At 37.1% G+C, this 16,803-nt stretch overlaps 1 protein-coding gene across 2 annotated transcripts; it reads right to left on the reverse strand.

The window, feature by feature from the left end:
- Positions 1 to 1,201: 1,201 nt before the first annotated feature.
- On the reverse strand, positions 1,202 to 9,253 carry LOC130013089 (serine/threonine-protein kinase TNNI3K-like). 2 transcript variants are annotated; one of them, XR_008788427.1, is made up of 4 exons: positions 9,003 to 9,250; positions 5,892 to 5,976; positions 5,175 to 5,486; positions 1,202 to 3,956 (listed from the first exon to the last, which is right to left on the reverse strand). XR_008788427.1 is itself a non-coding variant. In XM_056101583.1 (4 exons), the coding sequence occupies exons 2-4, from the start codon at positions 5,905 to 5,907 to the stop codon at positions 2,777 to 2,779; spliced, it is 1,152 nt and encodes a 383-aa protein (XP_055957558.1). In that variant the 5' UTR covers positions 5,908 to 5,976; positions 9,003 to 9,253; the 3' UTR covers positions 1,892 to 2,776. The 2 variants fall into 2 exon arrangements, 1 of the variants encoding a protein (XP_055957558.1); XM_056101583.1 differs by having other exon boundaries at positions 1,892 to 3,600; positions 9,003 to 9,253.
- Positions 9,254 to 16,803: the final 7,550 nt, after the last annotated feature.

The following is a 16,803-nucleotide window of genomic DNA, read 5'->3' on the forward strand; positions in this document are numbered from 1 at the left end:
TCACCCGATCAAAAAGACTAGACCCTGTCCTTACCACACCCTCCATCTTGCGACGCTGGAAAATACCCGAAAACTTTCTTGGTTAACACCGGGATCGAATCATGTACTCCCTGATTAGCGAGCCAGTGCCTTACTCACTGAGCCACCACATTTCCCCAATCTTTTAGAGACATGTATTATGCTTGAATTTCACAAAGATTCAAAATTCCAAATATATTGGAGAGAGAGAGAGAGAGATGGGGTCTAACGCCCACTCGACACAAACTAGGTCATTTCGGGACTGACACACGCTTTATTTTATCTCTATAATTCGCTTGCACGTAGGGGTATTTAGCAGTGGGAGGAAACCGGAGGACCCGGAGAAAACCCACGAGGTTGGACAAGCGACCCTACTCCTTGTCACATACAACTGGGGAATCGAAACCAAGCCAGTTGACTCAAAGACAGACCTTATGATAAAACGCACACGCGCTAAATATTGTTTGGAAATGAGGAAGGAACAACAATTTATTCAGGATTGATCAATTAAGTCTCACAAATCTTGATAACTGTACGGTGAAAATATATTCATACAAACAGTAGTACATGTATATCAACACCTACATGTAGTTACCACCAAATTTTATTTACATCTCTTATCAAATGTCAAAAACACATATAAAGCCGCTGCCTTGGCAATCAATTTTGGTGGGTGAAAGAGATTAATAAAATGGTAGGAAATCTCAGGATTTGCTGAGAAGGCTGGGTATAAATGGGCTTCATCTAGTTCTCAATATAACAAGAGACAAAGAAGGTTTGTTTTACCAAATTTACAGAGAAAATATTAGCAGAAATAAAAAAGGAGTGACCCCGCTTCTGGGGATCGGGGCAATCAGATGACAAATTCAGAATTGCGGCCTGTAGACGGTAAACACCAAAATTGGGATGGCTCTGCCTTTCCTTGGGGGTGGGGGGGGGATGGGACACGGATAAATATAAATAGGTACAACGCTGTTATTGAAATGACTGATCACGCCGAAGGGTTAACAAGTGAGACCAGTAGAGGATTTACAGATAAAATATTTACAAAAAAGTGGGTGTGGCACCGCCCCTTTTTTCGGGGGGGGGGGGCGTGCACGGTAGCTTAGTGAGTAAGACGCTGGCTCGCTAGCCGAGAGGTCACGGGTTGGCTCCCGGTGTTGCCCGAGAAAATTTGCCTAGTCCTTCGGATTTGACGAAAAACCTAGGTCCCTTATACACATTGGCGTGCACGTAAAAGATCCCTTGGCAGTTGGAATTCGCAATAAGAGTAGGTCGTAGCGCCGCTGTTCTGGCAAAATATCAGTCATAGCCAGTGCCGGACCAAAGGCCCACCTGTCAGGCCATTAACCAAGGCCCACCTAAGTAAGCGCCGAAGTCTCACGAACGTCCGAGGGTTTTTTTTTTTTTTGGGGGGGGGGGGGTCTCCCCCAGAAAGATTTTGAAAATTGACAACCACAAACCCATTTTCCAAGCATTTCACACCAAAGCAGAAAATGGCAAATTTTTGATTTCCTGATACACTTAGATAACAGATTTCTTTTCTTTCCTCCCCCCTCCTGTCTTTCTCTTTTTTCTTTCTCTTTTTTCTTTATGGGCTTAGGCCCACATTTTTTAAATGAGCTTAGGTGGACAGGTGGGCCCAGTCCGGCACTGGTCATAGCACATTGTATGGTGAATGTCCGTCTTCATTAGACCAGTCGGAGCAGACCTATAGGACGTTAAACCCCATTTCATTTCATTTCACCACCCCTGGGGGTTGGACATGCACCTAAATAAAGGACATTGGGCATGGCTCTGTCCCTGGTGCTTGGGCATGCACCAAAGAATTGAAGTCTGTGGGCCAAACATAGACACAAGCGCAAAGACACGATTGAACGTATAAAAATAAACACGAGTTTTTGTAAACAGTATTTTTCATTGAAAATAAATATATACAAAAAAAATATTGAAGACATTTTAAATAAATTAAACAATAAAATAAACAATAAATATAAACACAGTATTAGTCCTGTAGATAAAATACAAATACGTCATCAGTAGTTTAACTATTGACTACAGACAGTGTAATACGTCATCAGTAGTTTTAACTGTTGACTACAGACAGTATAATACGTCATCAGTAGTCTTAACTGTTGACTAGAGACAGTATAATACGTCATCAGTAGTTTTAAATGTTGACCAGAGAGAGTGTAATACGTCATCAGTAGTTTTAAATGTTGACCAGAGACAGTGTAATACGTCATCGGTAGTTTGAACTGTTGACTAGAGACAGTATAATACGTCATCAGAAGTTTTAACTGTTGACTACAGACAGTGTAATACGTCATCAGTAGTTTTAAATGTTGACCAGGGACAGTGTAATACGTCATCAGTAGTTTTAAATGTTGACCAGAGACAGTGTAATACGTCATCAGTAGTTTTAAATGTTGACCAGAGACAGTGTAATACGTCATCGGTAGTTTTAACTGTTGACTACAGACAGTGTAATACGTCATCAGTAGTTTTAACTGTTGACCAGAGACAATATAATACGTCATCAGTAGGTTTAACTGTTGACTACAGACAGTGTAATACGTCATCAGTAGTTGACTAGAGACAGTGTAATACGTCATCAGTAGTTTTAACTGTTGACTAGAGACAGTATAATACGTCATCAGTAGTTTTAACTGTTGACAAGAGACAATAAAACTGTAAATTGTATGACTAGAGACAATAACATTATGTTGACTAGTTTACATGAATTATTATAACTTGTTTATTTTAATTTCATTTGATCTGTGATATATTTTATCTTTTCATCTTGTTCAGTGGCTGATTTCCTACAATAATCTAGAACTGTTTGACTACGGTTATTCTTGACATGTAGATCTAGATGTAAACAATCAACTAGATATTGTACTGTAGATAAAGTACCAAACCTACATGCCTCGTGTAAGATGGTATCATTATAACTGTCTCTAGCGTTAATATCAGCCTGATGACTGACTAGATATTGTATTTTATCTACAGTACTTACACTTGACATACAACAGTAAAATAACGGTGTACTGTTGTAACGACCTGTTGTATTAACATTCATGTGTAAATCATCAACAAGATATTGTACTGTAGATAAAGTACCAAGCCAACATGCCCAGTGTAAGATGGTATTATTATCACTGTCTCTAGCTTTAATATCAGCCTGATGACTGACTAGATATTGTATTTTATCTACAGTACTTACACTTGACATACAACAGTAAAATAACGGTGTACTGTTGTAACGACCTGTTGTATGAACATTCATGTGTAAATCATCAACAAGATATTGTACTGTAGATAAAGTACCACGCCAACATGCCTCGTGTAAGATGGTATTATTATAACTGGTTCTAACGTTAATATCAGCCTGATGATGACTGACTAGATATTTTATTTTATCTACAGGACTTACACGTGACATACAACATTTAAATAACGGTGTCTGGTCCCACATACTGTCTCTGACGTTAACATCTATGTTCACCATGTTTTTTATATCATCCAAAGTACCATCGAGACAGGCATCAAATAATTGTTGTTGTTGTTGTTGACGTGTATCTGTAATATATAACATGTTATACTATATTTACAGTTTATCAAGTCATATTTAATATTGTTTCAGGTAAGTCAGTCCTTGTTGGATATTATCTATACTAATATTTGTGACTGTCGTTTGTCTGTCTGTCTGTCTGTTCGGGGTTGGCGGCTACACTAGGTCTGGCCCGAGTCTGAATTTGGGGTATAGGGGTAGCTCGGACTGGGGAGTAACATGGGCCAGGCGGCGTTAGTCTACCACTTCCGGTTTCGAAGTTATGACCCCCGAGCGTAGCCGGGTATCCTGCTAGTATTATATATGTCATCTAGCTGATGTCTTGTCTTGTCTTGTTCTGTCATCAGATTGGTTTTATTTTTACCTGTATGATAAAATTACTTACAATTCAATACTATTACCTGTATAATATAATATAATATAATACACAGTTACACAAGACAAACCCACGGACATAACACAATATACATAGACAAATGATCAGAAATGGGGTTTAACGTCCTACTTTTTTGTTCCGACTGGGATAATGAAGACGGGCATACGCCATATAGTGTGCTACGAGGGAAATTTTGCCCAGGCAGCGGCATTACGGCCCTCTCTTACATATCCAACTGCCAGGGGATCTTTCTCGTTTAGGCGAATGTGTACACGGGGCCTCGGTTTTTTCGTCCCATCCGAACGACTATACATTTTCCCTTGCCAACCGTCCTACATCACTAACACGCGTATACCACGCCGGAAAATACCGACGAACTTACTCGGCCAAGGCAGGGATACAACATGGGACATCCAGTTTAACGAGCCAATGTCTTACTCACTGAGCCACCGTGGCTCCAATATACGTAGACATTTCAAATAAAAAAACTATAAGCTATAAGCTATAAGCGTCCACTACCATCAATCCCTAATCCCTGGCCTATCGTGATATAGACTTCACTCAAAATAAAATCAAACTAAGAATAATGGAAACAATTAAAAAAAAAAACGGGGAATATTTCCGGAAGGTCGTATCATACTGGTGAGAGTCATGATCGGTCTACAAGAAATCTCAATGTCAGCATATTGAGCGAGAAATAGTACTGAATTAAAATACATGAAAGCCATTAAACGTATGCAACCAGTCTTGACGGCGGTCGTCTGCTAAATGACGTTACACAAAGGTGGTCGTCTGCCAATTGACGTCACAAGTTAGAATGTAAAAAGCGCCAACAATAATAAGGGAGATAATCCAGTTATAGTAAGATGATTATAGTATCGTTCATAGTATCAATCTTTCTTATTTTGTTATAATCACATACAGTATATTGTCATGTTAATAAAAGGCATCTGTTGTAGGCCTAATTTAATAAAGATAAGAAAAAATATTAGGGATCCATCATTTATAGTTTCTATGATGTTAAATATCTAAAAGGATAGCAATTAACGATCTTTAATCATAGAACTAATAAAACTAATTTCTGGCAAAAATCAGATTCATTTAAACAAATAAGAACAGAACCGGTAAGTTTGTATTTTTATGTTTTTATAAGTTGTCAGTGTTTATATAGTATGTTGTTCTTGTTCAAAATATAAATAAACTTACCATTCGTGGTGTTTTCTAATACATTGACGATTTCTGTGTAACCTAGTTCTTTTACACATAGGATGAATCTACCATAGGCATCACCACAGTTTGACAAGACATACATCAGTAGCTTGTCGGCAGCTGCATAGCGGCCCTTTTCAGCGTTCATGTAAATTTTCTTTATTTCGTCAGTTTCATCTGCGTCGAATACATTTTTTTCAAATAATTTATTACCAAGCTTTACTGGTTCCTTGATATGATCCGCTAGGTAGCAGAAATTGGCTTGGATTTTCCTATAGTGGTCGTCAGGCATTCGACCTTTCTGTTTTACTGAAATAATTTATTACAAATCATTAAAATAAAATGTCAATAACGTTTCATGTTTTGATGTCGCGTCTCGGGGTCTAATGATTCAAGCATGGTTTAATGGACAATAAACCCCCTCCCTCCCCACCTGTAAATACTAAACAGTAAGTGTTCATCTCGTAAACAACGTTTCATCTTTTAAGTTTCTATATAATTAACACGTTGATTGTGTATGTTGTTCTAAATTAACATCTGACATATTTTATATGTAAACTGTGTTCATATCACGTGAGTTTATTGACCAATCAAATTATGTTTGATTATATCTGGCCTGAAGTTAAAGAAAAAGAGCCATTTGACCAGCCGAGAGAAAATATTATTGTGAATCTAAGAGTAAAGTATTTATTAATATCATATCAATCCACTTACCTTGGTAGCTCGCCATCTTGATAACAGATTTTTATTATTTGTATTCTGGACCTAGATAGGTATCTTACTTCACCTGGTCTTTTATCTTAAAAACAAGAAACATCGAATAAAATCTAATTAAAGTAGATTCTGGTATTAAGGAGGTAGAGAGCCGGGTCCGTATTCAAAGGTTTTCTTAAAGTTAAAGATGCATTATGTAAGATTTAGATAAAGAGCTAGCCATTCTTGCTATAACAGTTCGAAAAAAGATAAATGTAAAATGAATAATTTGAAAATTTCATTCAAATTATTATATTACGAGACGTGTGCAATAAATTCAACTACCGTAATGGTTGTTCGAAGCAAAGTCTCGCTCCTCCATTTTTAGATTAAATCAAAATATGGCTGAACTGTTCTAATCTATTTAATATCGGAGAAATGCGATGCCATCGAGAGTTAATTAAGGCATGGATCAATTGTTTAATGTCTAATTAATAATTTAGAAAAAATTTCAGGCCTAAAGAAAGACCTGCATTAGGCAGATTTAGCTCATGCATAATGTATGTTTAAGAAAAAACTTAATTTTTCGAATTAACCAAGTATGTTACCTTAAATCGGTATTCAAAGGCTGTATTTTACATATCCTTGGCTATGTGAAAATCGTAACTGCACATAAATGCCAGTAAACGCCAAAAAGCATGAATTTCTAACTTATTGAATAATTTCCATTCCATTGCCACAATTCACAACTTTCTAACTTCGAAGGCCAGTTATGTCCCCTTAAGACCGCTAATACTATTAGTACTATCAAAATGTCGAGATAATATATTGTAACACATGAAAATATCATGACTGTAAATGACAATACAGATATTAAATATACAAATAAAATAAATAAACTAAAATATAAATAAAACATACTTGTAAACATTGAATTAAACTTCAAATCTTATAAATAAATAAAATATTTTAAGTCAAAGTAATCTCTTACTGCTCTCTATAAATATGGACTAGAAACCTGACAGCTATTATCAGTTGAAAATCAATAATATTCTGTGTCTCAAAAACATGTACACAATATGTATCAATATCACGTCAGTCGGATAATTTATGATTTTAATATATCTATCCTAATAATGTTTTAAAAATCTTTTCTTTTTTTTTTACAAATGTCCCAGATTTTCTTCTTAAAATTGTTTAATACTGTTCTTTATATTTTTTGCCCCACCCAACCCCTCCAAACCAAAGCACACACTCTGGGGAATAATTTACGTATAAACTATGAAGATATAAGGTAATCCTCAAATCGCTTCTGAATTACTTCGATTGGCAGAGGTTCGTTTATTGGTCAATTTTTAGGTAATGATTACTCATACATAGCCTTTTATATATAGTGACTGTTGGTCTTTAAAAACAACTGCCTGGGATTCGTACCTAGATTGAAGTTAAAAACTTATGTTCTATTAAACAAAATATTCAATATTTCTATTATTTAAATTGTGTTATTCGACTAGAGTGTACTTCAGAATGAACTAAATTGAATCTTTTTTTTATAAAATTGTTTTTGACATTACGTTGTTTTTCTTTGTAATTTTCCCTTATAGCACACTGCATAGCGTCTGTCTGTATTCATCAGCCACGTTTAACCAGAAAGTTAGCTTGCTTGATAAACAATGTCGTAGTTTAGATAATATAAAATATAAAAACTAAAGAGAAACCTGTTCTAATTCATAATAAAAAACATTTGAAATTTAGGGGGTCTTAGCACTGTACGTTTACTTTGGAATGACGAAAAAGACCTTCCATAACGGGAGCAAAACACTTCGAAACCCGTTTCAAAAATACGTTAAAAGTGTCAAATCGCAATCTCTCCGATTTAGTTTGTACGACGAATGTTATATTCCTAATATAATTAGTTGGTCAAAAAGCAATTCGTGGATTTCCGGGAATCCCAATCTGGGAAAACTGACTTGGCGACGTGATCAAAAGTGTGAAAATATATTATGAGTGTTCATGAATTTCACCGTAACATGGACATCATGCTGAGACCCCCTAAAGATCAATTTTAAATGTTCCTATTATTAATTAGAAATGAAATGAAATGAAATGGGGTTTAACGTCCTACTGTTTTGCTCCGAACTGGGCTAATGAAGACGGGCATACGCCATACAGTGTGCTATGAGGGAAATTTTGCCCGGACAGCGGCACTACGGCCTACTCTTATATCGAATTCCAACTGTCAAGGGATCTTTTACGTGCACTCCAATGTGTACACGGGACCTCGGTTTTTCGTCTCATCCGAATGACTAAACAGCTGTCCTTGTCAGGCCCTCCGTCCTGCATCACTGACAAGGGGGAACTACGCCGGAAAATCGGGATGAACTTTCTCGGCCAATGCAGGGATCGAACACCCGACCTCCAGGCTAACGAGCCAGCGCCTTACCCACTTAGCCACCGTGATCCCCTTATTAATTAGAACAGGTTTTTATATTTTATGCTGACGTGAAATCTTCCTAGTGCAAAAACGGAAAAGTTGAGTTTTTTACCCCCGGAGTTAACATAAACAAAGACGAATTTAGCAAGTTTACATTTTTATTGAAAGAGAGATTAGTTTCGATCATTTTCAGCATGTTTTCATGATATAAGAATGGCTGCCTATCCACTATCAGTGTAAATGACCTCATTTGACCTATGACCCCGAATATCCCGAAAACGCCGCCACAGTGGATATATTTCCACTCGGCATCTTATTCTACGCACAATTTTACTATAGAAAAGTTTGTTCTGGTTTTGTGCCCATTTGGTGGACATGCACTTTCCCCGCACTGAACCCCGGTCTAGTATAAAAACAACAAAACGTCTACTTGACAAAAACTAGGTAATGTCGGGACTAAAATGTGGTTTAATTTTATTTCAATAACTTGCTGGTGTCTAGGGTTTTTTAGTATAGAGGGGGGGGGGCAGAGGACCCAGCGAAAAATGTTAGATGGAGTTACCATAGAAACCAGATATAGCAAAACGAAGTCTTGATACTCATTTCTGTATGGGTATGACATCTTCATTTCATAAATCCAGTCGGTACAGAAAAGTCAGGACGTACGAACAACTAAAGTTATAATAAAATTATTTTACCTGTACTTAGCTTCAGATGTTCATATAAAGGTATCGGCCCGGTGTCTCGTTTCAGGTTTAGTAGATGTCGTGTTCTAGGTAGGTGTCTTGTTTCAGGTAGAGTAGATGTCTTGTTCCAGGTAGAGTTGATGTCGTGTTCCAGGTATAGTAGATGTCTTGTAGTAGGTGTCTTGTTCTAGGTATAGTAGGAGTCGTGTGCCGCCAGGTATAATAGATGTCTTGTTTAAGGTATCACACCTTATATATAAATATTTCAACCAATACCTTTTAATATCCATATATGGACAAATATTGAATGCGTTTTGATTGGTTAGAGATATGTTACGTCAGGTTGAAACTTTGTCTGGATTATTATCAATAGATTTAACCCGTCTTATCTAACCTTGACACTTTCATGATATAATATATAAATACAATAATACTTTGATTACTGTGTCAACTATTTTTTTTAATGTTTTTATCATCAATAATGTTATAAGGTACTATATATGGACTGATGACTCTTCTAATTATCTTCTTTCCAGCAGCTTCCACTTTCAAATCCATGTCAAAAATATCGAGTCAGTGATGGGTACCGTGCCGTGTGTGATTACTGTTTCCGCAACGCTTGCCACAATTTCTGATTTGAGGAGTTCACATCCATATATTCATACAGAGCTCCCCTCCATTCATTCATCACATTCCTGCCTTAGTGTTTGCTACTGTTGCCTCGAGTGGTAACTCTCCAAATTTAGCCATACGGGACCCTGAGGCTTAGCCGTGAAATATATATTGGGGGGGGGGGGTCCACAAATGAAATTATATAAAATGTTGACAATCTGTGACGCCGGAGGTACGAGGCTGTGCAGCAGCTGATGTAGCGCGATAGAGAGTGTGTAGGTGGCGGGGGGGGGGGGGCTCTCCCGGACACCCCTCCCCCCCCATGTGTGACGCCCATTACTAAAACGTTTTTATCAGGAATCCATTCCTCATAGTAACAAATGGAACAGCCTCAAAATACTTTGGTTCAATGCTATCTGAATATACCCCAAACGCACCCCGAAATCACAAAATGACCACCCTTCTAACAGGATCAATTGATAGACTTAAATCCTTTGGATTTCGACGATTATCTCACATTGTGCCAAAACTATGGAACTCTTTACCTGTGATTCTCAAAACTTATAGAATGTTTGGAAACTTTCAAATTATATAAGTTATGGCCTGTTTTCAGATCCATTACATCAATACTGTATATAATCATGATATAATAGAAATAAAATATTGTTCAAACAAACGGAAAAATCTCATCTGTTTGAATCCTGTTAGTAAACTATAAAACTGAAGAGCTAAACAACCCTGCGCCATGAGCATACTGTTTGGGTGGAATGTACGCAATATATCATTATATTATTATTATCATTATTATTATAAACAATGGTTGTCCATAATGACAACGACGTTGTATTAGACCAGTAGTACGTTAAACTAGGTGTTATGTATCTTGTGTTATTTAAAATTACTTGAATTATCTTACAAGATTTGTTTCTAGTGCTAGATGAAATATATTTTCCGGGGAAAAATCAAACGCACGTAGTCAGCCAAGTGAAATGTGAAACCCGATTTTCGCTAGACAACAACAACAAGAGCAACCCATAGTTAAAGAGCTAAAAGAAACTACAAATGACATAATTATTTAAAACAGATCAAAATTGTATTAACCCTGCCAACTCATCAAATTGTATTAATCCTGCCCAACTCATCAAATTGTATTAACCCTGCCAACTCATCAAATTGTATTAATCCTGCCCAACTCATCAAATTGTATTAACCCTGCCAACTCATCAAATTGTAGTAACCCTGCCAACTCATCAAATGAGAAGTGGTATCAGTTATTCTTGAAAGACCATGTATACCCTGCATCGTTCACGATAAACTGGATAGGTGATTAAATTATTGGGAATTCTCTAGAAATTCTTTAGCTGTTTTGTGGATCGTTTGACCTTGCATTCCATAAATATTTTATTTTCTTGTCGTGTTCTTGTGTAAAAGAACCATACTGTAATCACGTGTTACATGTTTTAAGGGGTGCGTTTTTATTGAAATGTATATATAAAGATTAGTCATGTGTTGGTGAAGTGTCATGTTAAAATTACCATAAATGGAAGTTGTCCTTTTGTAGCTGTACAGATCTCAGTTTAGCTTTGATATTATGTCCTTGAAAGCAAAATTCATATCTATTTAAATGGTCGTTAGCCATAAATGGGACAAGATTAGCTCCCATACATGGCTGTTGACAAGCCATTTGTGGCTTTTTGTGGAATGACGTGTCAACAGCAGAAATGGAGAATCTTCATGCGCCCTCATTTAATATGTGACTATATTGTAATCACCCCTACCCTTCCGTAGATCCTTCCGCCCGTCCACAATTCTTGTAAACATTTGACACATAAAACTTTTTGAAAACTAATTTTTCAAACTAGCTGTGGTTGTTTAGCTAGTCCCAAGAGGCACCTGTTGAATTTCATAGCTGCCCCAGGCTATCTCATCTGAATTCCTAAAAACACTCTACAGCTTAGGGTGTTTTGTTTTTCAATCTTTCTGTGGTCCTGTTGAGTCCGTATTTTTTGTCCCTGGTCTTGGAAACCTGAAAAAAAACTTCTCAAGGCAGTTGAAGAGCGTATAGTCGTTTCTTGATAACGCTATAATATAGTTCACGTGCTGCTACATGGGATGCGTTGCCGGGGTTTGGTTGTAGAGGTAGTTCATGTCGACGGTATCGCAGTAGGAGGGCCAGCGTGTTCGCGGATGAGTGTGGCAGGGTTTTAAGTAGACTGCTGCTGTGGTTGAAGGAGATTCTATTGTTATACAGATAGCTCCTGTTCAATAAACGTATTGAGAGCGCAACAGCAACGACTTCGGAGCACTGAGAAATGAAATGAAATGGGGTTTCACGCTCTACTGTTCTGCTCCGAACTGGGCCAATGAAGACGGGCATACGCCATACAGTGTGGTATGAGGGAAATGTTGCCGGGCGGCGGCACTACGGCCTACTCCTATACCGAATTCCAACTGTCAAGGGGGAACCACGCAGGAAAATCTGGATAAAATTTCTCCACCAATGCAGGGATCGAATACCTGACCTAGCGAGCCAGCGTCTAACCCACCGTGAACCCTCGGAACACTGAGAGCACATTGAGGAGCGCATTTATGATCAAACTGACAACTGTATAGGGTCACTGAGAGAGCGTAGGTAGCTGTAACCTAACTAGGGTCACGGATTTCAGAGTTCATGATACGCCATTAATATTAATCATCAAACGAAACAAAGTAATCATTTATCGTACAGAAAGCAAACTGGGATAATTATACAACAGTGAGTGGGAGCCTACTGTAGTACCATCAGTGATGTACAGTTGTGAGTGTGAGCCTACTGTAGTACCATCAGTGATGTACAGTAGTCAGTGGTATCCTACTGTAGTACCATCAGTGATGTGCAGTAGTCAGTGGTATCCTACTGTAGTACCATCAGTGATGTACAGTAGTGAGTGTGAGCCTACTGTAGTACCATCAGTGATGTACAGTAGTGAGTGTGAGCCTACTGTAGTACCATCAGTGATGTACAGTAGTGAGTGGTATCCTACTGTAGTACCATCAGTGATGTACAGTAGTGAGTGGTATCCTACTGTAGTACCATCGGTGATGTACAGTAGTGAGTGTGAGTCTACTGTAGTACCATCAGTGATCTACAGTAGTGAGTGGTATCCTACTGTAGTACCATCGGTGATGTACAGTAGTGAGTGTGAGCCTACTGTAGTACCATCAGTGATGTGCAGTAGTCAGTGGTAGCCTACTGTAGTTCCATCAGTGATGTACAGTAGTCAGTCGTATCCTACTGTAGTAACCCCGGTGATGTACAGTAGTGAGTGTGAGCCTACTGTAGTACCATCAGTGATGTACAGTGTATAACACGTGGTGTAATAATACCTGATTTACTTTCAATACCTATATCTACCTGTTATATACCTGCCCAACACGTTTATATACCTCATTAACGCAGTATTTACATCATCATTATTATTATGCCATACCAATCCTACCAACATATTACATAAACTACGTCAAAAACACACTCAGGTTGGTAAATTACAGAAACTACGACTAAAACACACTCAGGTTGGTAAATTACAGAAACAAAATACAGAAACCTTTCTTCATATTATATAACTCAATAAACCTCAAAATAGAAAAATGTTTCTTTATATCATAACTCCTAAAACAACTCGAAGCTCTGCTGGATTATGATATTTTCATCAATTAATAAATGAAATGAAATTGGGTTTAACGTCCCGCTTTTATGCTTCCTCCGGGCTATGAAGAAACCAATTCTAATTCCAACTATCAGGGGATTTGTGTACATGCACGAAAACCCTTCTCCTTGTCACGACCTCCATGTTGCACAAAATCAATTATCGATAACTAAAACAAATCGATCTAATCGATATATTCAGTTGGTGTAGATTAGGTGGGTTGCGTATAAAAACAACAAAACATCTACTTGCCAAAACTAGGTAATGTCGGGACTAACATATGGTTTAATTTTTTTTAATAATTCGCTTGAGCGTAGGGGGCTTTAACAGTGGGTGGAAACTGGAGGACTCGGAGAAAACCCACGAGGTTGGGACAGGCGAAAATATTGGTTACCATGTAAATCAGAACTGGCTAATTGGAGTCTTTTCGCTCATATCTGAGGTCCCGTGTACACATAAGTATACACGTAAAGGAACCTTTGTGGATGGGGGTATTCCCTATTCATTGGCTTAGAACTATAATAAACCTTTCTGTAAATTGTAGAAATAACCTGAAGGTATTTGTTTTATCGGGATTCTATGTAATTTACATGTAAATATATTATATTATTAAAACAATCTATACTTTTATCATACAATGTAAGAACAGGTGTGGTGGGGGGGGGGGGGGTAGAGACTTACATAACTATCTATACTTTTGTCCTTGAGATGTTAAATACAATACATTGTGAATTCTAAGAAAACGTATGTGAATAATACGCAGATTGTTTGTCAAGATTTTGGCTCACTCGGGTGGAAAGAAATGGTTTAATGGGGATAAATTTGTATCTTATATAAAGGGTTATCGTGACCCTAAAATGTCCTGCCAACAAAGCGCTAGCAATATATGACACTGCAGATTTTAAATACACTACATTATGAATTCTAAAAAAATATATATCTAAAGTATGCACAGATTGTACGTCCAGATTGTGACTCACTCGAGTGGAAAGAAATGGTTTATTTTGGGTAAATTTGTATCTTATATAAAGGGTTATCGTGACCCTAAAATGTCCTGCCAACAAAGCGCTAGCAATATATGACACTGCAAATATTAAATACACTACATTGTGAATTCTAAAAAAATATATATCTGAAGTATGCACAGATTGTACGTCAAGATTGTGACTCACTCGAGTGGAAAGAAATGGTTTATTTGGGGTAAATTTGTATCGTATATAATATACATACATGGTTATTGCGACCTTTTTAAAATATGAATTTTTACATGCATGTGGTATAGAATGTTATGTGCTATGTCGATTTCTAAGATAACATTTATTATCCTAATTTGATATTTCTATTCGGGATATGGAATTGAGAGGCAGGCTCTCCCTGAATTTGAATTTTGATGAATTCATTCCAACTTTAACTTGATTTCTATAAAATTGTCACGTTACTTTTAAGTGTATATATTGATAGTGCGATACCTGCAATGCCTTCTGTATAACAGTATAATAAAATAAAGAGATCGACTTTTTAGTCTATTATTGTCTAATTATAAACTATTTATTTAATCAGTCCTAAAAGATTATTCTGATTATACCCGATGTTTATTTTCACATCTTGTTTCAGACAATAGATAGACACAGGTAGGTAATTACAATGTCTGCACGTGGCTGATTGATATTGTGAAAATTAGAACAATAGTGTTATATTTAGGTTTTAAAAAATGTCTGAATGGGTGTGGAAATAGCGGAGTTAATCTCATCTTTCAGGCCAAGAAACATTGACCATTGGTAAACTACCAACTACGAGAATGTACAGAGTGTCTGGAGTAGAAACAATAATAAAATATATTATAGAGGAAGTGTAAATAAGACTTATATAATTTCCATATTAAATTTAATAGATTAACAACTTGACTCATATGGTTCCCAAACATGTTACCGTGTAAAGACTGTACAGAACATATAGGCCTTATAGACTGGTTAAACTTGCTATTATGTTATTTTACTCTAGAACACATATAGGCCCTATAGACCCTATAGACTGGATACATTTGCTATTATGTTATTTTACTCTAGAATAAAATGCTCGTGAGACTGGCATCAAAGTTTTCATTCGGTTCAGCGTGGAAATTATTGATGCATGTAAAAGTTCCATCGCAGTTTGAATTTGAAAAAAGGAGTGGGCAATAAAGCTGTCTGATTAAAATACTTTCACGTGCACGTGCATTCTCATGTACCCATACATGTTAGTCTCAAAATGATATCTTGTGTTAAATCATGCTCTTTTCCTTCCCTAGACTCAGTATTTTACTGGCAACGATTGTTTAAGACACACACATTTACCTGGTATGCCAATTAAAAACCAAATCAACGCTCAATTTGTCTGTAAGTGTACTTATAATCACCCCTGTTATATTTATCAGTAACCGGAACATCCTTGGAAAAGTAGTTAGTAAATATCGATACCAAAGAATGAAGCCAATCGTGCATTCTTAATATAAAGTCATCAGTCCTTTTATAAATCTGAAAATAAGATTTATTGTGGAAACCCAAAAATTATTTGTCACCATTGCTTCCTTTAACGGATTTTTTTGCTTAAAGGAGCTAAATCGCTAATATTTGGGACCTACACATTGAGCCAAATGGGTCGCAACGCATATAATAATGTAATCTGATTCACATTCAATTGTTTCAGTTTTGACTCTAATTTCAAATCAGTTATGTCCAGCGAAATACGGCATGAGTCTCAACCGAATAGAAATTTCTAGCGTCTGGTTATTCCAGTCTATTTTGCATGCTCTCCAGATAAGTTATGGCGTCGCTGTTTGACACGAGTTGTGGCAGCATATGTCTAGCCTCGTTCTTTCTGGTCACTTGTTACAAATGACGCTGAAACGCACTATATAGTACACGATTCGTGTACCAATGTTAAAATGTATTTGCTAATTTCTCTGATATTTTTATTTCATCTATATTTAATAATCTAATATCTTGGTGCTTTTATTATTCAATGAGCGCTCCTGTTATGTACAAAAGCTGCATTTTATGTTTGTGTACATATCTATTATATTCTCAGCTCTTGTTTTAGGGTATTTTTTTAAAATTTAAATAGCTATTTTTATTTTGTGATGGTGGAGGGGTCATTATATAAAAGTGTTCGATCCCTGCATTGGCCGAGAAAGTTCATCCAGATTTTCCGGCGTGGTTCTCCCTTGTCAGTGATGCAGGACGGAGGGGCTGACAAGGAAAGCTGTCTAGTCGTTCGGATGGGACGAAAAACCGAGGTCCCGTGTACACATTGGCGTGCACGTAAAAGATCCCTTGGCAGTTGGAATTCGATATAAGAGTAGGCCGTAGTGCCGCTGTCCGGGCAAAATTTCTTTCATAGCACACTGTATGGCGTATGCCCGCCTTCATTAGCCCAGGTTAGGACCAGAACAGAAGAACATTAAGTCTCATTTCATTTTTGTTTTTCAGTGATTTTGAAATTTGAGTTTTAGGCTTTTCGACGACGTTCGCCTG

Source organism: Patella vulgata, chromosome 6 (assembly GCF_932274485.2).
Source record: "Patella vulgata chromosome 6, xgPatVulg1.2, whole genome shotgun sequence".
NCBI classification, from domain to species: Eukaryota; Metazoa; Mollusca; class Gastropoda; family Patellidae; genus Patella; species Patella vulgata.

What these genes read in the sequence shown, in the direction of transcription:
- LOC130013089 (XM_056101583.1), bottom strand. An exon ending in ATTAGAAAACACCACGAATG is followed by an intron (nt 3,601 to 5,174) that starts GTAAGTTTATTT and finishes TATATATTACAG; the next exon opens with ATACACGTCAACAACAACAA.